The sequence below is a fragment of the Heloderma suspectum genome, chromosome 1 (assembly GCF_057233095.1).
Source record: "Heloderma suspectum isolate Gila_16-S chromosome 1, 16-S_ref, whole genome shotgun sequence".
Taxonomy (NCBI): Eukaryota; Metazoa; Chordata; class Lepidosauria; order Squamata; family Helodermatidae; genus Heloderma; species Heloderma suspectum.
This window is the reverse complement of record NC_139458.1, coordinates 115686785-115712296: the sequence shown is the minus strand read 5'-3', so window position 1 is coordinate 115712296 and position 25512 is coordinate 115686785. Positions and strand designations below refer to the sequence as shown.

General features: G+C 40.7%; 1 protein-coding gene across 4 annotated transcripts in view; it reads right to left on the bottom strand.

The window, feature by feature from the left end:
- Positions 1-25512, bottom strand: part of DENND2B (DENN domain containing 2B) — a 210434-nt gene that overhangs the window by 50510 nt on the left and 134412 nt on the right. For all 4 annotated transcript variants that reach the window (XM_084854644.1, XM_084854633.1, XM_084854623.1 and 1 more), the window contains 2 exons: positions 5106-5254; positions 316-531 (listed from right to left, as the gene is read on the bottom strand). In XM_084854644.1, coding sequence (XP_084710770.1) covers positions 316-531; positions 5106-5254 — 365 coding nt within the window. The remainder of the gene's footprint in view (positions 1-315; positions 532-5105; positions 5255-25512) is intronic.

Sequence of the window (25512 nt, the reverse complement as noted above, 5' to 3'; positions counted from 1 at the left end):
ACATGACACACATTATTCACTTACTAGAGTGATTCAAATATCAGAATACTGCTCAGAGCCCTTTATCTCACTGCCGTGGGGCACTGGAAGTATAGAATGGAAGAAGAGCTATTATCATACTCCAGGCCCAACAAAACTGGTACAGAACTCTTACGTTCTCTAAATTCTGCTCAGTCAAGTCCAGATTCCTTTCCCCTAATCTCTCTCTCTCTGTCATGCACACACACACACAGAGCACATATACAGCACACACATAAAACAACAAAAGTCCTCAGGATTGCTTCACACTTGCAAGAACATTACAGTGGTCATTACCTTTGGGACCCTCCTGGCCCTGCGTGTGGACAGAAGTTCACTTGTAGTACTTAGACTGTCCTCATTAGGGCTGGAGGGAGAGGAGGGGATGCCAAGCTGGGCCAGCAGCAACATATCATCCTGGCTGTGCCTCTTGGGTAATCGTGGTAGGCGATGGCTTTTCCTTTCTGACCAGTTTCCAATCCTTAGAGACTGGCTGCTGGGCTTTGAAGGTAGCTAAGAAAGGAAGAAAGGAAGAAATTATTATCATTTTAATTTATTATATTTTAATCCATCCAATAACAAGTGTTCACTAGACTGATTACAAACAGTTAAAAGAATCAAATACAAAAGAATAAAGGAACAATATACAATAGAAAATGACAAATAGCACAGGAACAGATAAATATAAAGATATACAAGAACAACCATGAAAATCTAAAAACTAAGGGTGGAATCCTATGCATGTTTAGGCAGAAAAAAGTGTTAGAATTCCTAGCATGCACCAGCCAGCATGGCTGGCTGAAGGGATGCTGGGAGTTGTAGGACTTTTTTCTGTCTAAACATGCATAGGATTGCACCCTAAAATGCCTGGAAGAAAGCCTTTGCCTGGTGCTGAAAAGATAATAATGTTATCTTGAGGAGGCCATTCCACAAATTAAATGAGAAGGCCTTTCTCTTGTAGCCACCCACCTAACTTCCTTCAGTGGGGGCACCTGGAAAAAGGCCTCCAAAGATGACCTAAGGGTCTGAGCAGGTACATGCAGAGGCTACGTTCCGGAAGGAAGGAAGGAAGGAAGGAAGGAAGGAAGGAAGGAAGGAAGGACGAGAAGCTATAGACACAGATATAGTTTTTCTGGAAAAGGCCAACTATTCCAGGGCCTGAGTCAACTCTTAATATAATGAGTAGAAAGAACTCAAATGAAGTTCAGTGAATATCATATAAGGGGAGTTTATTAGAACAAGACAGAATTGCTTTTTCATCTAAGGCTGCATTTTACCACTAGTATAAGGAATTGCCTAATACTAGTTCCAAACAACGGTCCATCAAGCCCCGCAGTCCCTGCTTTGGCTGGCAGTCTCAGACTGTGGGTCTTTTCCAGCTTTGCTCTCTCTGGGATTCTTTAACTGGAGATGTCACAGACTGGACATGCCAAGTATGTGCTCTACCACTGAGCTATGACTCCTCATCGTTCAGGTATTCCTCAGTGCCCCCACCAATCCAGTGTACAAATTGTCCACATCACACAGATTAGTCCGTCTGAATGAGGGGTATGAAGAGAAGTACAGGACAGCACTGGGAAGCAGAGAGCAGTCAACAAGAGGAAGTAATGTAGGAAGCAAGCAAAGACTGAGAAAGGTACCAGTGTTGGGGAGCAACATATAGGTATGGCTATTGCACAGAAACTAAGAGGTTAAGGGGCCAGCTGGCAGTTTCTGTGCTGGGGGCCTAGTGCAGGGGCAGACAGAAAGTAGACCTCTAGATGTTTTGAACTTCAGCTCCCAGCATTCTGGACCATTGCCATGCTGGCAGGGGCTTCTGGGAGTTAGAAGTCCAAAATATCTGGAGATCTACTTTCTGTCCACCCCTGGCCTAGTGCTGCAGCCAGAGTCCACTTCAAGTGAAAATGGCTGCATGGAGCCTTAAACTTGAGAGGTTTTTCGAGAAATGAATTGGAACCTTGGCTCCTTATTCACCAGATCCCCTTGCCTTCCTTAAGCGATGCACACTGTGGCAAAAAACAACAAGCCCTAACTGCACATATATACTGATGGGGTCCAAGCTCATGATGACTGACCAGGATGAGGAAAGGTTACAGCATTTAGGGCTTTTTTGTTTTGAAAAAAAGGTGAGTAAGAGGGAACATGATAGAGGTTTATAAAATTATTCATGGTGTGGAGAAAGTGGATAGAGAGAGATGTTGTTCTCCCTCATAATAGTATCGAAGTATCAAAGAATAATAGGGTTGGAAGGGGCCTACAAAACCATCGAGTCCAGACCCCTGCTCAGTGCAGGAAGCCTGATTCCCAGGTGGAATCCCATCCAAGTACTAACCAGGGCTGAACCTGCTTAGCTTCCGAGATCAGACGAGATCGGGCACATCCTGCCCCATGTCACACCATTATGTCCTGATACCAGTTGTTACTGACATCTCAGGCAGTGCTATAGATTTTTAAGCTGACTCTAGAAAAGCAGTTTGACTCTGTGCCCCAATTATGCATGCTCACACCGACAGAGGTGTTTCTTTTGGACTTCCCCTCCCACAGCCAGAAGACTCTCAGCTTTATCCCAGTGACCCTCCCTTAGTCAAGAAAAAAATCTTTAAGCTTCCCAAGGTTAACAGCAAAGTGAAGAAAACAAACAAACCAGAAATGGCACATGTATGTAGGGAGAGATATGTTGCTCATCACTAATTACATCACAGATAAGAACATGCTAACTTCACTTATATGGTGATAGGGTCTAAGTTGGCTGCGATTGACCAGGAAAGGGATCTTGAAATTGTGGTGGAGAGCTCAATGAAAATGTCAACCCAGTGTGTGGCTGCTGTGAAAAATACAAATTCCATGTTGGGAATCATTAGAAAAGGAAATGAAAATAAAAATGCCAATACCATAAGATCTTTATAAAACATGATAGAGGGGTATAAAATTATGGATGGTGCGGAGAAAGTAAACAGGAAGAGGTTTTTCTCCCTCTCGCCTAATACTAGAACCAGGGTCATCCAATGAAGCTGGACACATAAAAGGAAGCACTTCTTCACACGGTTCATAGGTAAACTATGGAATTCACTACCACAAGACATAGCGATGGCCACCAATTTGGATGGCTTTAAAAGGGGATTAAACAAATTCATGGAGGATAGTATCAATGGCTACTAGTCCTACGGCTCTATGCTACCTCCAGTATCAGAGGCAATATTCTGATGTATACCAGTTGCTGGGGAACTTGGGCGGGAGGGTGCCATTGCACTCATGTCCCCTTGTGAGCTTCCCCTGGGCAGGTGTTTGGCCACTGTGTGAACAGAACACTGAACTAGACAGGCCGTTGGTCTGACTGAGTAGGGCTCTTCTTCCATTCTTATATGGTGCCCTCCTCATGGTATTCCCTGGCAAACCCACTGGTCTAACAACTACAGCTTTCAGGAAGGTGGTAAAGACTTGCCTGTTGTAAGAAATCATTAGCAGTTGGCTAAAGGCTGTTCGTTTTATTTTACGCAGTGCTGAAGTTTGTTTCTCTCTCTTTTTTCTGATGGCTATTTTCATTTTAGTTTGCTTTACTGTACACTACATATTGAATTTTAATAATCTATAACCTCTTGAGAGAGCTTATTTATGGGCTAGCAGGTGGGTGGAAATTTTAGAATAAATAAGTAAATGCCATTTTTTTCATATAAAAGAAACAGACTGTGAAAAGACCATATGCCTAATATATGGCATCCCTTCGTTTGAAATAGAAATCATGCTTTTTTGTGATACTGTAGTGCTGCAATCCCATACATGCGTACCTGGGAGTAAATGCCATTGAACTCAATGGAGCTTACTTCTGAGTAGATATACATAGGATTGCAGCGTAATTAACTCATTTAGAATTTTTGCTTGCTTCAGCAGAAGCAATGGCCATAGATTTCCAGAGGTGGAAAGAAATCACAGGAACATAGTCAAATACCTTTTACCAAGTCAGACCATCGGTCCACCTAGCCCAGTACTGTCAGCACTGACTGGCAGTGGCTCTCCAGGGTTTCAGGCAATAATTTTTTCAGCCCTACCTGGAAATGCCCGGAATTGAAGGAGGGACCTTCTTCAGGCAAAGCATGTGCTCTGCCACTGAGCCACAGCCTTTCCTCAACTCAGTGAATCATGTAGCGCAATGTGCACCTCATCACACACACATGCACTCTAAAACAGAATATCTTTAACAACAGCAATCCTGATCCCTAAGAGAAATTTGTCCAACTTTAGGGAAAAAATCCAAAAAGAATTCTTTGAAATGTAAAACTGAAAACAATCCCATTTTTAACCAGAAGGGTAATTCACAAATTAAGGTTACTCTGGTTCAACGCTAAATTGACATTCCTCATATTTCAAGGGTTTTGCAATGGATTATTATATCATAAATATTTCAGACCCTTAAATAATTATACTAAAGACATTCATTTGAAAATAGCTCCCTCTGATTCCAGTGAAATTTACCTGGAAGTATGTTACATTGAAGCCAATGGGACATTTCATATAAATGTATTTAAGATCTGTCATATAAGTAGAAAAATAGGTTTGGGAGAGGAGGAGTAAAACAGCTTTTTCTCTATGGAGGATTTTGCTGTGTCTTACCATTTTCTCATGTTATACATTTCATTTGATACTATTTTTACATCTTCATATGATAAAAAGGCAACATAACAATTAAGGAAAGAAATAATGAAAAACAACAAGAGTGATTAAAAAATCACTGTCTGATTCTGGGAGTTACAAAGTTGAGCAAGACTAACAAACAGTTCTAAAAAATGCAAATATATTATATTCAATAACAGAATTTAAGAAAGACTGCACATTTCTAGCAAATTAACAATTTGCTATTAAAGTTAGTAATATATAAATTAAAGCTGCTAAAATGTTAACAGAAAATATTTAAATGGGTTGTACATCTTTTGTTATATTCTTTCTCAGTTTAATACAGGTAAATAACAGCTATTTTTCTAGCTATGCTCCTGTGGCTGCTTCTTTTGCACAAAGCAATCAAATAAAATACTTTTGCATCACAATGTAGAGTCCCAAACAGAATCCAGCCCTCTTCAGGCATGCTGTGTTACCTGCGGAGGTGTTGTGTACTTCCTGTCCTGCGGAGTCCACATCCTGTGCAAAGAATCTAGGGAACTTTGAGAGAGCTGCTGGGATTTTCGGCCTGCATTACGGGCTTTCAGCTCCACATCTTCGTATGGGTTTTCCTTGGGTGAATCTCCTTTACGATTTTTTTTAAGAAAAGAAAAACAGATAGGAATGTAAAACAAAAAAAATCATGTGAACCAAGTGAAAGGCTTGTACAAAACCTCCTTAGCTTCCAGTGTGACTCATCCTTCCAACTGCAGCTGGAAGTACTTGGACTACATTTTGGCTATGAAAGACAATGCGTGTTTCTTAAAGTAGAGATTTCACAAGACTGCCTTCTGAGCCCCTACAGCTCAGCAATATTCATGAATTAAAACACACATACTAAATATACAACTAGTTTAAGGAGAACCAGACAATTTATTAACAATCCAGTCTTCTGCATGTTTACTTGTAAGTCCTACTGAGTTTAGTGGGGCTTACTCCTTTGTAAGAGAGCACAGAATTGTAAACCAGAGTTTGCCATCTCTCCCCTCCCAAAATGAACAGAAATGGTTTTACTTTGCATTGCAGCTGCTTTCAGTTCATTTAGTGTAGAAAGGCAGGATATAAATTGTTGTAATAAGTACTCTTATGAGTCCCCTGGACTGCAAGGAGGTCAAACCAGTCAATCCTAAAGGAAATCAACTCTGACTGCTCATTGGAAGGACAGATACTGAAGCTGAAGCTCAAATATTTTGGCCACCTAATGCGAAGAGAAAAGTCACTGGAAAAGACCCTGATGTTGGGAAAGATTGAAGGCAAAAGGAGAAGGGGACGGCAGAGGATGAGATGGCTAGATAGCATCACCGATGCAATGAATATGGACTTGAGCACACTCCGGGAGAGAGCGCAGGACAGGAAGGCTTGGCGTGCTATGGTCCATGGGGTCACGAAGAGTCAGACACGACTGAACGACTGAACAACAATAAGTACGAATGTGCAAATATAAGAAGAGTCGTGCTGGATCAGACCAAGGTCCATCTAGTCCATCATTCTGTTCACATAGTGGCCAACCAGCTGCCCACAGGAACCCATACGCAGGGCATGAGCGCAACAGCATCCTCCCATCCATGTTCCCCAGCAACTGGTGTACATAGGCATACTGCCTCTGATACTGGATAAAGCATACAGCCATCAGGTCTAGTATCCATTGACATCCATCCTCCAGGCATTTGTCCAATGCCCTTTTAAAGCCATTCAAATTGGTGGACATCACTACTAATTCTGGAAGTGAATTGCATAGCTTAACTATGCACTATTCCATAGCTTAACTATGTGTGAAGAAGTACTTCTTTTGTTAAGTCTTGGAACTCCCACCCATCAACTTCAGGGGATGACCCCAGGTTCTAGTATTATCCCACCCATCTGTCAGGGATGCTCTGACTTGGATTCCTGCATTGAGCAGGGGGTTGGACTCGATGGCCTTGTAGGCCCCTTCCAACCCTACTATTCTATGATTCTATGAGAGAGGGGAAAAAAATGTCTCCCTATCCACTTTCTCTACACCATGCATAATTTTGTATATCCCTATCTTGTTTTCCCTTACTCACCTTTTTTCTAAGCTAAACAGTCCCAGTTGCTGTAACTTTTCTTCACAGGGGAGTTGCTCCAGCCCCTTGATCATTTTAGTTGCCCTTTTCTGCACTTTTTACAACTCTACAACATCTTTTTAAATGTAGTAACCAGAACTGAACACAGTATTCCAAGTGTGGTCGCACCATAGATTTGTATAAGGGCAGTATGATATTAGCAGTTTTATTTCCAATCCCTTTTCTAATTATGTCTAACATGGAATTTGCCTTTTTCACAGCAGCTGTACACTGGGTTGACATCTTCATTGAGCTGTCCACCACAACCCCAAGAGCTCTTTCCTAGTCAGTCACCGCTAGCTCAGTTCCCATCAGGCTATACTTGAAGTTGGTATTTTTTGCCCCAACCTGCATCACTTTACATTTGCTTACATTGAACTGTATTTGCCATTTAGAGGCCCATTCTCCCAGTTTGGAGAGATCCTTTTGGAGCTCTTCACAATCCCTTTTTGTTTTAACCACCCTAAATAATTTGGTGTCATCTGCAAATTTGGCCACATCACTGTTCACTCCTAATTCCAAATCATTTATGAACAAGTTGAAAAGCATTGGTCTCAATAGAGATTTCTGTGGGACCCCACTGTTTATATCCCTCCATTGGGAGAAGTTACCATTTATTCCTATTCTCTGCTTCCTGTTCTTTAACCAGTTAACTGATCCATAAGTAAATACATAAAAAATAGACTGGCATTATCTTATCACTTTTTAAAACTATTTACTACATCTCTTACAGCACAATCCTCCTCCCATGATACTAATGGCTGGAGTGGACTGGATTGTGCATTGGCATCTCTCCACAGCCTGGGCAGTCCAACACGTCTGGAGGGCACCAGGTTGAGGAAGGCTGCCCTAGCTAAATTTGGATACAGTTCAAAAAAATTAAGTTCCTGAAATTTTAAAAAATTGCTCTTAAAAACTGAAATATCATTTGTTTGGGCTCAAATGATACAGGAGATGTGTGGGAGCCTGCATCTCCCCATCAACATCTCATTGACATCATCATGAGAACCCTGCTGGATCAAACAAAGGGTTCAGAATCCTGTTCCCCAAAGTGGTCAGGCAAACATTTCAAGGAAGTCCACAAGCAGGGCATGAAGGCAATTCCCACTACCAAGGTCATACTACTTTTGACCGTGACGTTTCTAGCCACTGATAGACCTCTCCTCCTCCAGGAATTTCTCTAATTCCCCTTTTAAAGTCATCTACGTCAGTGACCACCACCAAACTTTGTGGCAGCAAATTCCAATTATTATGCTGTCTTTTTTCTGTCTGTCCTGAATCTACTGCCAATCAATTTCACTGGGAGGCCCCAAAACCTAGTATTATCAGTGAACAAGAGGGAAAAAATGTTCTCTCTCTCTTCTCTCTCCACTTACTCCACACCATGCATCATTTTATCATGTTCTCCCTTGGACATCTTTTTTCAAAACAAATTAAGCCTTCCCTTGTAAGAAAAATTGATATTTTTAGATGCCCTTTTATGCATCTTTCCCAACTATACACTATCCTTTTTAAGATGGAGTGACCAGAACTGTCTGCAGTATTCCAAATTATCCACAACATAAATTTATATAAAAGCATTATGATACTGGACATTTTATTTTCAGTCCCTTTCCTGATCATCCTAATTGACCTTTTCTTGCTGAGTTGATGTTTTCAATTAGTTATTCATCACAACCCCAGGATCTCTTTCCTCAATGGTCATAGCCCAGTTTTATTTCATTTATTAGTAATACTTGTATACCACTTAGGGCAGTATCCAATACTGCCTGTACATTAGCGGCATCTGCTGCTAGCTCAGTGGGGACCAGCAGTTCCTGAAACAAGCAGAAAGCAGAAGGGCACAGTTCCAAGCTCACAAGCGGTCGGTTCCATTTATACAAGAGAACCAGCAGAAGGGCAGGGCAATATAGGATACCAACCCCAATATAGTAAAATCTCTAAGTGGTTTACATACAAAAATCACAGTTAAAAATATGTAATACAACACAAAAACATTTCAACTTTCAACAACAAATGTAAGATAAAAAGAAACAATAAAAGAAGACAGTAAAATGGAGCAGCAGCATGAAGATCATAAACCAGGGAAAGCTTGCATGAACAAGTATGTTTTCAGGAGTCACTTAAAACACCACATTTTCTGCCTCTCAACCTGTATGGGGGAGGTATGCTCCACTACTGAGAAAGGCCACTTTTGAGATGTTACGTGGCAACATTCTGTTGGTTGGGGAATGGCCAACAAGGCCTCCTCTGACGATCTCAGAGTTCCATCACAGTATATATAAAGCAGCCATTCTTGGGGATACATCAACCTATTTTTAATGAATTTCACTTGCCATTGTTTTGCCTGTTCAACCTAGTCTGGAGATATCCTTTTGGAGATCTTCACAGTCTGCTTGGGTTTCACCATCCTGAATCATCTGGTGTCATCTGCACCAAATTTGGCCACCTTACTGCTGATTCCAGTTGATTTATGTATGTTAAATAACACTCATCTCAATAAACCAATATTTTAGGATTGTTTTAATTACAAGGCTTGGACAGCTGCTGCTGCACTAGAAAATGTTTCCACTGGCAGTCCTTGATCATTATCTCAGAAGCATGGAATGCAATTGTATAGATTGTACTGGAACTCACAGACTCTGGAGATGAGACACCTCCCAGCTCAGACGAAGTACAATTTTTGACTTATTTGCCTATTCAGCATATACATTTTAACAAAAACGCAGTCTTTCTAAGGCATAAATCTGAAACTATAAATTCTACAGAGATGGTTCGAAGAGTCTGCCCAAAGAAAATAATAATAATGACGATCTAAGGTTGCACAGTTAGTTCTGAAGAAGGGCAAATTAACAGGTGCAGAAAATAGTGACTGAAAGAAGATTACAGGAACTCGGCAATGTGGGTAGAGATTGTGGGTGGAGATTGTGGGTGAAATCCAAAACCCAAATGTGCTCCAAAGGGCCCCCCAACCCTCTGGACAAATTTTGAGGGGGTGCAAGGGACTGCAGTGGGGAGTGGGAATGGCTGACAGAAGCCAATTCATCTGCAGGAGGAGCTAACTGGATACAACCCTAAGGGAGCTCAGCTAGTTTAGTTTACTAAAATTAGTGCCAAACCAGACATGACATTAAACGTGTCTTTGAATATATCATGCAGGTTTTTAAAAATGCAAATAACATCAGCTGTGGAGGGGCGCTGGTAATTATCAGAATCATAGCAAGCAGGGAGGAGACATTTAACCTTTTTCTCCCTTGCTGAAATCCTGAGGAAAATCTCTCCCCTGAAGGTGCCATTTGCATAGGGAGAAAATCCCCCACTGGCGCCAATGAAGGATTTCCTCTCAATGCAAATAGCACCTTCACCACTTTGCAACAGAGGAGAAGGGTTAAATTTCCCCTCCCTACCTGCTGCGATCCAGATAATTAACAGGCCTTCCCCCAAGCTGATGCTATTTACGTTTTTTAAAAACTTGTATGTTAAATGCAAACACATATTTAATGTTATGTCTGGTTTGGCCCAGAGAGGGAATAGAGGAGGTATTAACACAGCAAAGCAGGCCTACACAACTTATGACTCACCAAACCAAAAGCACACTGGCAACCATTTACTGTGGCATTGCAGGGGGTTGCAGGAAGGCAACAACAACAGAAGCAGTGTGGGGGCCCTCAGAGGCCCCCACACACTGGCTTGATGGTTCATAGCTTATGACGGTCTGCAGTAGAGAAAGGAGAGCTATTTAAGCTACTGAATGCTGTGGTCACAATAATTAATGGCTACAAATTACACACTAGAAAGCTTAGGAGGGCTATATAAAATAAATAAATAAATAAATAACATGAGAATAATATTTTTACCTATTCAAAAGATAAAATTCTGGAATAGTGCCCCTGGAACAGTTATAAGAGCAAAGAACATAATGGCATTCAAGACTGAACTGAATAAATATAAACTGTGTCATTTCAATCTGACCAAGGTATATGAGCTGATGGGTCAGTTAGTCTTCCCCTGTTCCAAAGTGAAATAAATTAGTGTACAGAATCAATAAGCAACAATTGTGTAAAAATGGAGGTCAACTATCTTTAAAAATATTTTTGGCTTTCTGTTTCCTGGATTTCCAAATACAACACTACTGCATTAATGAATGGCAAATCTTCCAATACATTATCTGCAGAACAGTTTTGCTGGCAACATGGTGCAACAATCTGTCCAAAGTAAGAGCAAATGAAAGTTATGGTAAAATAATCAGCACATTTTGGAAAAATCATGCATAATGGGATGCTGGGGAGGTCAAGCATTAATGAGTTGTTTGTCATGGTTGCACTCCTTCAATGCGCAATGCTGAGATATGCAGTCAGCCCCTCCGCGTGGTGATGCAGCACAGTATGTCCTGTCACACTGGCTGTCAAGTGTGGCAGATGGGAAGCCAACTCTAGGCAAATCCAAGCAAGCCAGCAATGAGGTGAGGCAAGAATGAAAAATGGGACTGAGAAAAAGAAAAACTACATTCCTCACAAATTTATATGGAATAGCAGTTTCCTTTCCACGTTGGGAGCAGGACTTTATCAGAAGGAATGTCATGTAGCGGTAAAAGAATTTCTCCCGGTTACCCTGTTGTTAAGAGAACAGAGTTACCACCAAATCAACACCAGTCTTCGAAGGCATTTTCTAAACAATACAAAGAGGGTTTCCCAAAGCAGGAGTGAGATTGTTCAAGCAATTTGAAGCTTCTTCAGAACCACAAACTTGGCTGATATGGGACTAACTGTGACATGGAGATTGGAAACAGAAGGTATGAATGGATATTTGCAACTGGTGAGCAAACATTGATGGTGATTTCCAGTTTTCTGGATTAAAAGAAGCCAGGAATTGCATTCAAAACAACAGGCAACCGTCCTCTTAACCACAGAATAAAAGTTTACAATCTGTAGACTTGCCAGAGAAGTAACAGAACTCCAAAGTACTTTGCATCAGTTGAAGAGTTCTGCAAAGCCAATCCCCTTTATTTTGGGGGAAGGGGGCTGCATCCCCACAGGCAGATATGCTACCGACATACATGTAAACTGGGCTAAATATTAACAAAGAACATGTTTCTAAGAATAATTCCAGCAATATGAAGTACTATTGAGGATTAATGGAAGAGATACATTACAGTGCCAGTGATGTAAAGGATGTCTGACTTTGGATCAGAAGATTGCAGGTTTATGTCCTGCCAAGCCTGAGTCCTTGGTGCTCAGGCCTAATGTTCAGTGGTAGAGCACTAGCTATGTAGAAGGTCTCAAGTTCAGTCACTGATATCTGCAGATAGAACTGAGAAATATTCATATCTAAAACCGCAGAGGTGCTGCCACACTCTTATTTCTGGCCATGCAAAGTTGGTGGTAAAAATGCAGCGTAATTGGTGAGATAATTTATCTACAACCAACAGACCGTAGTATATGTGGTTGGAGAAAAGACACTACAAGGGATACTGGCAAGTGTAAGCAAGACCCAAGGCAGTATTTTTTTTTTAATAGCAGAGTGCTTAAGTATCTCAGTTTAGCAACAAATCAGCATTTTTTTTTGTCAATATGATGGGACAGCCAGAACAGTCTCTGGGACTTGCTCTAAATTGCACATATGGGTATTTTTAGTCAATGTGTTCTGGCTGCCCCAACCTACAGTGCTGATTATTAAAATAGCCACAATTACAATTCCTCAAAGCTCCTACAACATTCATAAAGAGAGGAGAAGAAAGGGGCTCTCCTCCTCTCCCCCCACCCCCAATTTCAGCATTACAGATAACCCAATTGTAGATCTATTTTAAGACTTACATGCGGTTCTTATAGCCTATTGTGGCAAAGGCAGGCAGGCAAAGGGCTAACATCTAAAGCAGTCTTCCCAACCTGGTGACTTCCAGATGTTTTGTACTTCAGTTTCCATCAACCCCTACCAGCGTGGTCAATAGTCAAGAATGCTGGAAGCATTCCAAAACATCTGGAGGGCACCAGGTTAGGGAAGTCTGATCTAAAGGAAAGAATGTGCTTCCATTATAATTAGTGACAGGCAAACCGACTCCATCAGAATTCATAATTTGTTCAACAAGTTATGAATCCCATGGTTTAAGTTCAGAAGAAAGTTAACTGTTATTACAAGATGTTGATATATCTTTGAATTTAAACTTACAGTAATTCAAGGTGGCTTGAGGGCTTTTAAACATTTTCTTCTTTATTTCCTTTAAGTTCTTTAAAGATAAAAGATTCTCCAAGGGTGTCTCTACATTAGCAAAAAACCCGCAAAACCCCCACAGCTTTACTGGGGCTTTCTGCTTTCGGTTTCTTTGCAGGATTAGGACTGGCTCCTTTACATGGCAGACACGTGGTTTGAATCAAGAGGGTGTCTCCCTCCCACCCTGGCATGTGTGCAAAGGAACGAGCAGTGGCGGCGGGGGGGGGAGTCTTGCTTTCGTGGGTTAACTTGTACTGTACTGTTTCCTCGCAGCCCCCAGGAAAGCTACAACTTATTTCTGAGTAGATGTAAGATTGTGTTGTAAGTCTGCAATCCTAGACACACTTACTTGGGAGTAAGCCCCACTGAAGCCAATGGGACTTACTTTTGAGTAGACATAAGATTGTGCTGCAAGTCTGCAACCCTCAGCACACTTGGGACTAAGCCCCACTGAATTTAATGTGGTCGTCTGAATCAACAAAGGGAGCTGATTCTGAGCTTGGTGGGGTGGGGGATCAGATCTGTCTCCCTCCAATCGAGAAATGCGCACAGGCATTTACATGGCAGACATGTGGTTTGAATTGAGGAAAGTCCTTCCTCTGCAAGTGCATAGCGCTACGCTTGCATTTCACACTACAGATATCCCGTGGGGGGGTTATATTCTAGCTTATCTCTGATCTTTTTGAAAGCAGGATAAATGGAAAAGGCGGGGAGGCATCCTGGACACTGACAATGTCGTGTAAAGGACCCACAAACCTCCATGAGTGGCAAATCACAAGAATGCAATAAATCACTCGTGTAGAGACACCCCAATAAGCTAGGAAGTGCAGCTCTTGCCATTTGCTTTTCTTTCTTTTTTTAAGGGTGGGAATTTTCTTGGAAATGGTGCTATATGTTCATGTAATGTTGTTTCCAGGGGCTGTTTCCAGGGGCCTACGCAGTGACATTTCCAGAGACAATCCCCACCTCATTTTGAAAGTGGACGGCTGGAGCCGTGCTCCAAATGGCTTTTACCTTTAAAGAAGTCAACAGAAATAAAGAAGAAAATGGTTAAAAAGCCCTCAGACCATTATTGCAAGTTTACTAAGAACTACTACCTCCCATCATGCAAACTGTGCAGGGTAGCTGCAGAAAAAACAAATTAACTTGGTTTGAATTATGAAAAATTGTAATGCTTGTTGGATCCAAGTCATAGTTCATTATATATTCAAGAATAACAAACATGCCAGATTCGACGTATCAATCAACTAATTTCAGGTTTCAGGGCATTGCTAGTGAAAGTAGTACAAAGTAGTACATCCTAATTGTACTTAGGATACAATCCTAATTGTACAATTAGTACATCCTAATTGTACTTAGATGCAAAGTAGTCATCCTAATTCTCCCACATTTCACACCCTTTACTTACATCACATTATAGCATGATATGAGAGAGCCTGAGACATGGCTTAGGAATTTTACTGGAACAGGCCAGTGTAAGCCTCTCTCAAGCAGCCCATCTCCTGCGCTATTCCCAGGCTTAGTGTAGAGGATCTCTGCATCTGTTCTAACATGAAAGCCATGCCAACCCCAAGCCTCTTCCAACTGGATTTCCGTCAGCAGTTCTTAAACACATGGTGATGCAGAAGACAAGCACTTGGCAAAATTTGCTAATTCTTCAAATAATGCACAAGTATTTTTAGAAATGTTGCATGGTTCATCCAGTGAATAGCAACAAGAGCTTGTAAACCAAGAATCTGCTGAGGCACGCAGTTCTACATACCAGCCATCCACATCCCTAACTGAACCTCCATGTTACCCATGATTCCTTCAACTTAAAACATGCCACATATCGAGCCTGGGACGTTATGCATACAACATGGTGCCCTACCAGTGAGCTCCGCACAGTACATTATTCCTTTTCTGGAAAGTAAGGGCTCCTTCACACTGAGCTTTTATCCTGCGATTGAGATTGCTCCTTCACGGAAGCTTGCGGGCTCTTTACATGACACCATGATCATTCAAGGCATCTCCTGCACTAAATGCCCTTTGTTCCATTCTTAAATAGATCGCAGATAGTTAGCTATCAAATTACCCTATTGTGTTCCGCTTCAGTTTCCTCGGTGAAAAGAGTAAAAGCTGCAAGAAGAGGAGCAAGATCAATGAAAGATAATGGAAGACTCAGATATGGGGAGAAGGATGGGGGAAGGGGCGGGGGGAAAGGAAGCATGTGAAAAAGGGAGTTGTTGTAATCCTGCATTTAAAGCGGAAGCAGAAAGCCCCGTTTTAAGTGTAGGATTTTAGGCTGGTGTAGAGATGCCCTAAGTATCCTCTATTTTTCTTACTAACATGATGAAAAAGAAAGTCTGGGAAGGTCTGGGAACACCTTTGGGGAAGTACAGAACCTCCTTTTGTAGCAAGCACATATTATGTGGGGGTCACGCATGAGATTCTATGCTTGCTATAGTCAAGGGAATGAAAAAAGCCTGCACATTAATATTACAATGCAAGGAGAGTTTCCCTTCCACAATATCTATTTATTCCAGAGAAATGTACAAAATCGCATTGTCATATTTATAGAACACATGGCCAGGAGAATCAAGAACCTCTACAGATTTGGGCAAAGATCTCAGTAGAGCCTAAACACATACACACACGATGCATGGATAGGGCACTCTCTGTATTTAGTTGGGAATCCCACAAAAGGTTGATTATGTGTTTGAGAGTCTACATGGGTTCAGTTGTACACATGTAGGTTCTGTTCAGGCCTTCGGCTGAATGTGCAGAGGTCAGAGGCAGGGCAAGTAGGCATGATTCCATCTGCCCACCACACATACATTCACTGAACATGGATGTGTTGCACGAATAGGGCTAACAATAATTTTTTGTGCGTTTCTCTAGAATAATTCTGTATTTGAGGATGCAGATGCTTAGTCAAAACTTCAAGTGCAAGTCTAGTCTCGATCATCAAGGATTAAATGGTGAAAGTAAAAGACTTTCAGTCCACTGTTCACATTCATAGCAATACAGGACTTTTAGTTTAAAGGTGGAAAAATCAAGATGGAAACTGAGTTGTTTTCAAGATGTCATGATTCAAATGAATTGTATACCATGGGTGCGCTGGTGATCTGGAGAGTCATTTATGAAATCTCTCCTTGCACTGTATATAGAGCTATCACCCAATTAAAGAAATTTTAGTAAATCGTACAAGTGTTTAATTAATCAATTACATCCGCATACATTTGCGTTTTAATAAATCAATACCCTGGAAGGAAAAGAACATTATCTCCTTTTTTTCCAGACTTGTTTTCAGCCATCAACTGAATAATTTTATGTTGTTCATTTCTTCTGTTCACTTCTTGAATTTCTCAGGAAGTTATCATATGTGGCTATCAACTTTTATTTCAAGCCCACCTTAAAAATAGTAAAAACTTTCCAATTTATTTAGCATATCATTTGAGCTCTTCACAGACTCCAGAGAAGAACTCTAGTTAACCTCGTAAATTATTTCTAACAAAAACATTTTAAAAAGAAAGGAGAGAGAGGAAGATGGATCCAAACCAAAATCCTTATTCTGGACATTCATGAGCATTGAGAAAGTTTGGACACAGATCAAGCATTTATGACTGTCTCTAGCATGTAGAATAGGGCCAAATAAAAACTGAAAATGGAGGAGTTAGGGAAGGGTTGAATGATGTCAAGTCTGCCTCTTAACACCAGACTACAGTAAGCTCTGATTGCTAAAATGAACTAAGAAACCCAAATGAAAACACCTGCAGTCTCTCATGGTGATTTTTGGATTCAGATCAGGCTATGAGCCTTACAGTTCATGTCTGACTTTACAGTGTGTGTGTGTGTGTGTGTGTATATATATATATATATATATACATGCATGCATGCATGCACGCACACACACACACACCCGCGCACACACATACCCCACTGGCAATGTTGTTTTGCTAATGAGTTTTGCTTAGGTATGTGTACAAAAGAGAGTGGACCCACCTATGGCCTCTCTCCCATTTCCCCTTTCTATATCAACTGATTTCAGTGGAATTCTCTAGCGACAGATTATGGGAAGGGGGTGGGAAAATATGCAGGAAATATGTATTAAGTGTGTACAAGGTTGTAGCTTAAACCTGTGAAATCTCAGTGGAATAAAACCACTTAGCATCAGCTACAATGAGTTCTATTTCATAAAACTAATACTGACAACACAAAAACCCCATGGACTTTTTATTCAAAAACTACTCTGGTGACATAGTTCCCATCTCTGTCAGGCTGCAGGCCTGCTGTAGAATCCTTATTACTTCCTTTCCTTTCCTTTATTTATTTATTAGGCAACCAAGTACAGGTTATAGCCAGAGACCAACAACAGATACCTATCAATACAATACAGGACACTGACAATAAAACTCTATCACCAGGTTAAAATTCAATATACAGTATACAAATACTCAGTGCCTTACAAGAATATGTGATAGCAGAGACCACTTTTCTTAAGAAAAGCATTTATCCTCTTGGGCTGTTCTGAATTGGGCTGCTTTTACTTCAAATCTAGCTGTGTTAAGTGTAACAAACTTGGATGTGCTTGACAACAAATATTTAACTTTATCCATATCATTAAGGTTAGCTACAGGTATTAAACATCTCATTAAACATTTATCTCTTGGAATTTTATACAACTTGCAACGTACCATATAGTGTATTGTATCCTCAACTACATGACTGCCACAAATACAGAAACCTTGTTCCCTGGGGATGTTCTTATATCTTCCTTCCCTAAAACTAGTTTTCATTGTCTGGAAGCGCAACGCTATAAATGCCTTGCGAAGCAAGGGAGACGTGATCTCAGACAGGTATTACTCTTCCTCATGGTATATTTTTAGGGAGGGGTAACACGAGGAAACTCTGGATATCCTAATTGCTTCAATGTCCAACCTAACATAATATTCCTGCATCTGTTCTTTAATAGATTTGCCGCTGTTCTGAATATCACTACATGCTACCACTTTAGGGTCAAGCCCAAATTTCTTCAGACTTGCTTCACATCTTATTAACGAATTATTTTTAACAGTGGAGCTTCTCTGCTCTGCTACACAATGAGTTATTAGCTCATTAGCTGAGCATTTCATTTTGAGGAAGTAGAACACAGTACGCCAAATAGAGTATATTACTGGCATTAATCCGACTTTTGCCCGTATATATCTGGCAGGTGTACCTCATGGGAGACCCAGTAATGTTCTTAAGAATTTATTCTGTAAAGACTTTAACGAATATTTCTCAGACAAACCCCATATCTCAGCCCCACATATAATCTGTGGAATGGCCTTTGCAACAAAAAAATCTAACAGCCTGAACCACTAAATTGCTTCCCTTGGCTTTAGCAAATTTTAATACTGTCTGTGTAGATTTTTGAGTTTCAACTTAGTAGCTGACAAGTTGCCGGGATCCATTCTGAGTGAAACAGACTCCTAAATAATTAAATTGATAAGTCTGTTCCGGCTGATGCTCATTCAGTATCCACTTGGAGGAGTGGGTCCCGAAAACCCTAACTTTAGTCTTTGAGTAATTTACATATAGTTGTTCCTTGTTACAAACCCAAAAACTTTCAGCAGTCTTCTCATGTGTATTAAAGTTTGAGATAAAAAGAACCATGTCATCGGCATATAATAATATATTCAATTTCCAAGCCCCGACAGACATAGGGAAACTTGAATCACTGGCTAGCTGTGCGGTTATATCATTTAGACAAATGTTAAACAAAAATGGATCTTGCAGGCATCCTTCCCTTATGCCTTTTGTTGTTTTAATCTCCTTTGATAGTTGCCCTTCTTTACCAGCTCTTACTTGAATCACCGTATCAGAATATAAATTCTTGATCAAAATCAAAAGGCATCTGTTCATCCTAAGCCTCCATAATTTATGCCACAATCTCTTTCTGTTTATTCTATCGAAGGCTGAGGTCAAAAAGCAGCATATAAATGCTTCTTTGGGGGACATACATATTTCTCTCTCAGGTGATTTAACACAAAACACTGATCTATGGCTGATCTACCAAGCCGGAAGCCTGCTTGTTCTTCTCCAATGATGTTATTTTGATCTGCCCAAGCTTTAATGAGCAGATATCATGTATACAATTTGGAGGATACATCCAACAGGCTAATGGGACGATGGTTGGCTGGTGAGAATTTGTCCCCATTCTTGACATTCAGGACAACAATACTTTGATTCCAACCACCGGGGAATCTGCCAATTGAGTTGATATAAATGAAAAGCTTGGCCCACCAATATAAATTAAAAAAAAAAATCATGGGCCTTAACAAAGGATGCCACATCTTCTGTCACTGTTAACAGTCCCATTTGTGTATACCCTCCTCTGGTGAGGACCATTATGTAAAAAGATAAGAATAAAAAATAAAATAAAAGATTATAGCAACCCACCAGTGAAGCCCAACAGGTACTCTATCAGGGCCCAGCCACAGTAACATTGTTAATAATACAGGTGTTTTATACCTTAAAAGCTTTACCAAACCATGCAATAAAAACCTCTGACCAATAATAATATAGCTGAAAAGTTAAAAGGAAAACTGTCAGCAATTAAGAAAAGAGAACCTTAAATATTTAAATTAAAAATGGTAAGTCATCTGCCAAGATAAAAAAAACCTTACAAAATTATTTAAAAATAATAAAATTTGAGACAACCAAGCAAACTAAAAAGATGAGTCAGCAAACCTGCTTTAAAATTGTTTCTGTAAGCACCAAAGAACTTTAGCAGCTGAAAAAGGATTTTTTAGTCTTATCTGTTCTAAAAACTGTAAAAAACACAAAAATATAATTCTAACTTAAAAAGTAAAATACGTTAAGAACATATGTTAAGATAGATTTGAGATAATAACCCCTGTATAGTGGCTCCACCAGTCCTAAATATAGTATCACAGAGTAACTATAGCACCCATTTTGCTAGGACAGAACATTCGTGAGATCAGATCCCATAGAATATTCTTCAGAAGTTTCAAAATGAGTCGTCAAGCCACAGTATGTTCCGATGTAATGTAGGGAACTCTTGGATTGGAGAAGCCTCTTGACATGGGTAGCCTCCTGTGCGACACCAAGTGCAATGCTAAGTGCGCACTTAGCATTGCACTTGGTGCTTTGCAGAGGCGCATGCAGAGGTGCTGCCCCTGGCAGCCCCACCTTAAATACTTCATGGGCAGGGACAGTGACAAAAACAGGCTCAGGATCCACAGGTGCAGCTAGGCTCTGGCCACTCCTTCCCCACAGACTCTTCCCAAGCTCCTTCCCCCTTATTACTTAATTTAGCCCTATAACCCAATACATTTTACTGAATTATCCAAGCCTACATTTTATTATTAGAAAAAGAATTGAATCAAAAATATAGTGGGCTGGATCCACCAGTTCTTTGTGCTGGCAGTAGCATCCCCAGTGCAGAGTTCCATTTAAATGCTCCCACCAGTAGATTTCCCCCTCCCTCTGCAGCTCTCAGAGCCACCTCCCCCACTATTTCAAAGGGTCCTCCAACCCACTAGAGCAGATCTTCAGGGGCATAGGGGGCCGCAAGTGAAGGGAGAAATCAATGGAAATAGACTCTTTGCCCATTCTGCAAGCAGGATTCTTCTGCTGGAAAAAAGCCTTCTGTAGATGGAAGGAGTCCTCCCATCCACAGAAGGCACATTCTAGATCCAATCCAATGAGTTGTAAATATCAGATTAGAACAAAATGATCTGGAGATGTACAAAATTATATGGTTTTACAAATAGGTAAGAAGTGGACTACCATAAAGCCATTAATTTCCAACACAATCCTTGTAAAATGGTATCTCCACTGACATTTTGATTGTATCAAACTAGACAAAAATGATTTCAATTAGAATTAAAAATCCTTACTTTCTGCACTACTTTGTGGCCTACTGTAACTTTAAGCAGGTGAGCGAGCTTAACAATGTACAGAAGTTGCCAAGCCAAGCCAATCTACTTTGCACCATCAGCTTATTTCCACTTGCTTGAAATTTTAACTCTAGCTGTTGTGATTAAGATGCATAGTAATTCTTGCCATTGGAGCGCAATCATCTATGTAACCTAAAAGCAGTCATGTGACAGAGAGAGGTATAATTACAGATAAAATATCATTAATGATATCTAGAACTTTTCTCAAAAATTATTGAACTACCTCACGCTCGTATCAGTGTAGATGTTATTGGCACATAATGTTAAAGAATGCCAGCATGAATCAGGAATACCTGTTATCTTTAATGAATTGGAAGGGAAGGAGGTACCATTTATAATTTCAAAAAATCCAGGGCTCCATCTACATAGAAACGTAATGAGAAGCACTTTCTGGTTATATCCGGATTTTCATAAAATCGCTTTGGTCTGTCAGGGGCACAAAGCAAGAAAAGCAGAGTATATACTACCTAAAAACTTGCTTTCACGGGTCATACAGCACTTGGGTGGAGCAGAACTGAACATCATCAACCCTGTAGGTGCTGATCAGCAAATGAGAGAGGTTTGTTTATCTCCCCTGTACATGCTCCCCTGCTCAGGGAAGTTTCATGGAAGAGCTAAATTAAGCCCTGTATTTTACCCCAATATCCCATTGGAATATTGTAAAAGATTAAAAGATACTGCACTCTTCTGAATGGTAAATACAGGCTGCATACTGTGAATGGGGAAAGCAGGTACTGCACTATTGTGAATGGGAATAACAGGCTACATACTGAGAATGGATAAAGGAGCTACTCTGCTAGGCTACGTATTGTGAATGGGAAAACAGCACTACTGCAATATAGCGAAAGGATGAAACAGCACAACGTAGTGCTAAGTGGGAAAGAAAGCCTGTGTCCAAAATTGCCCTACTGCAAATGGGGGGAAAGAGGGAATGGGTGAAGGGGTGGCCCCACCCCTTGACCACGTCACTGCCAGGTCACAGAAGCGTGTCCAGGATTTAATGCGGGGGGATGGGACACACTGCTTTGGAAACGTGCAGGAGCTGTGTTTAAGGAAAAAAGACACACTGAAAGGACTTTCTGAAAATGTGCCTTTTCCAGAGGGAAGCTGCAGGGTTGCTGCAGATTGGCGACAACATCATGTGTTGCAAACAACCCTGATGTACTCTTGCTCCACACTAAATGGGTAGTGTAGATTGTGCCCAGGCCTACTTTTAATTAAGTGTTGTTATCTTTGTAGTCTGATTGTGTATGAGCACTCTCAGTGGGTATGCCCAGGCCCGGCAAGATTGTGAAAAGCTGACACACAACAGCACCTCTAACAACAGCAATGATGTCACTGGGTTGCAATACTGACAAACGTATGGAAGACAGTTGCCAGGATGATGGCAACCCCAGGGGCAATGGGAGAACTGGATACTCATACATCAAATATGTATCCAAGAGCGCAGGAGAAAATGTCATGGGGGGTGGAGGGTGAGCAAAGGGGGATGAGGGAAAAGGAAAACCTCCCACAAACTCATCACAGCTGCCTTTTAGCAGGACTCCTTGAAAAGCTCAACAAGCTGAGACAGAGCATGCTGACATAATTGTGGTAGATCTTTTCAAAGCTACACTGAGGTTCCGACCCAGGCAAACTTCAAGCTGTAGCATCACCAACGGTGTTCACCAGCTACTCTGTGAGTTATCAAGGCAGTGGATATCCCAGTCTGAGAGCAATTGGGGCACAGGGTCAGCTATTATCCCAGTAGAGAGAGGTAATGCCTGTTCACATGATCATGGAGTGGGAAATAAGCCACAGTGGCTTATTACTCCCGTCGTGCATTCTGGTCCCTTGCCGGGGGGATTTTCATAATTACCCTTGCCAGCATGGCTTGCCATGTCATGCGAACCCAGTGAAGGTGGCTTGTTGCCGTGTTTAACAAGCCACCCCAGAATCATGCAGACCCAGTCACCGAGTAAAAATAGGGCTCCAGCAAGCATCTTACTAAGGCTGAGCATTCCCTTTCCTTTAAAATAAATAGTTCAAGGTGCAATAGACAGGAGAACCTTGGATTGTGTCACCTCGAGAGCAATCGGTGCAAACTGGCCCCTTCACCGTCCATCTTTCAGAAGCAGGTGAAAAACATTCTTTGTTTTTTCCTTTGTGCCATTGCATAGTGTTTATAAAATGTTAATTTTATAAGCGTCATGCAATGGCACAAAGGAAATAAGGTTTTGCAGGTTTTACATTTATAATGAACTTCGATGATTTTTATTTTACAGGTATTTCCGTAGAAAAGCAACTCCAAAAATGCAGTCAATCCAACAATGGTCCCCTAGCCAAGGGGGATGTCATAACAATAATTCTGACTAGTTACTACCATGCAACTTGACAAGATAGTATTCTAAAAACTGAAATAAAGCAAAGGAGAATGACCGTCATATGAGAGGTGGTCACAACATATTGCAATTTTATCTTGAAAAAAAAGGGGCGGGGAGTAAGACCTCTGTGCACAAATGCATCTAGCTATAATAAACTCCTCTTAAATGTCCAAAAAAGAGTTATACCTATGAGGAGAACAATCTGATATACACACAGGCACTGTGTGTTTAATAGGCCTCCATGGTTTCATAAGTTATAGACGAACAAGAAATCACTGGGTTTCTAATTACAGGTCTACTATTAATAGAACTCTGAGGAGAAAGAAGGAATTTTAATCAAACACATTCCTCTCAAATAAATAAGCTGAGATGTAACTAGATGGGCTCAGTTGAAAATTTCATGGATGGGCAGGTTCTCGGTACTAAAGCTAAATGAGTTACTAATCTGTTTTTATTATTGAATATCTCATCATAATTTAGCCCAGCATTATTAGCACACTGGCAAAAAAACCCCTGTCAAATGTTTTGTGGTTAGGAAGATCAAATATTTCTGTTAACACCAACACAGAAATAAGTGTGTAAGACAGTTGATCGAGGAAGAGTGGTGTTTCCATCTATAAAGGAATGTTATTATCCAACAATTCTGAGTCATCTTAAAGGCTGGTCGACGGAAGAAAAGTTTTGAAAGTTGGAACAACAAAATATTGGAATCCTTCTTAATGTTTAATGGCATTGCAGTAAGAAAGAACATTTATTTATTTATTTATTTATTTATTTATTTATTTATTTATTTATATCTTGCCTATTTTCCTCCTTAAGGAACCCAAGGCAGTGTACATAATCCTCCTCCTCTCCATTTTATTCTTACAACAACAACCCCGTGAGGTCGGTTGGGCTGAGAGTCTGTGACTGGCCCGAAGTCACCCAGTGAGCTTCAAGGCCAAGGGGACTAGAACCCGGATTTCCTGACTGCCAGTCCAACACTCTAGCCACTACACCCTGCTGGCTGTCTTGAATTTGAGATTAAATCCACGTACAAGAGTTCTATATTCAACCTGAAGTAAATTTAAGAATGGTTAAGTCCAGGCCTGTCTTCTTTAATGACAATGTATTATAATCAGGAAATTGAGAATAAGGATCTGATGAGGGTCCGTACAATTAGGGATTGATTTTGCTGAGAATTGGATAATTTGGAAAGAGGGAGAAATGAAGACCTTTATTGAAATATCTGAAATAATGGCTCAAAGACCCTGGCTGTTTCAGTATTTGTCAACATTACTAAATGGTCTGTTTAGGAAGTTCAGTTCCGTACAGGAATGCACAGACTTTGAGGTAGTAATTTCAAGTAAACAATCAAAGGGAATTTTGAGCAAAATTTATAATATGGTTATGGCATATATTTGAATCCATCTACATCTGAGGAGAAATGGGAAAAAGAGTTAGAAAGGGAAATATCAAACAATAAATTATATGGGGAAAAAGTTGCTGCAATCTACATTATGCATGAACTTTAAAGGACATTTTTATAAAACACTGTTTAGATTGTATCTTACTCCACTCTGGCTGAGAAAAATATATCCAGGAGTTAATGATTTGTGCTGGTGGTGTGCTGCGGGCAGTACAAGCAGATTTGAATCACATTTATTGGAAATGGATTGTAAAATACCAGAAGCAGATTCATGGTCACATAGAAAAGATGATGACAGGGTATAATTTACCACTAGACCTTTGAGTGGTATTGTTCTGTGCTGTACAATGGACTGTATTCTCTGCCAGGGCAGAAAAATTGTCATATTTTAGCTGATGGCTGCAAGAATGGCTATTAGCTGTAACTGGGAAAAATGGATTTGCCATCAGTAACAGAATGGTTGTTAAACGTGTGGGACATGGTTTATAAGTAAGATTAACAAAGCAATCCTATGGAGGTGAGGAGGGGGAGAATCCTTGGCAGAGCCAACACCCCTTCCTATGCCCTGCTAGCTTGATGCTTCCTTTCCCCTCACAAACCTTTGTTTGTTTTCCTCCCACTGACACCAATAGAAGGGAAATTAACTATGCCAGCTCCAGGGCTGGCATAGTTCTTGGCCCTTTTTGGGGTGTGTTCAGGGGAACAAGAGGGTTTGGATGCTACAGATTCAAGACCATCCCTGACACATTCCTGACATACCCATGGAACACCCCATTTTGAGCCCTACTGCTGCTGGGAACACCACTGATGGTGCACGAGCTTTCCGCAGCCATACC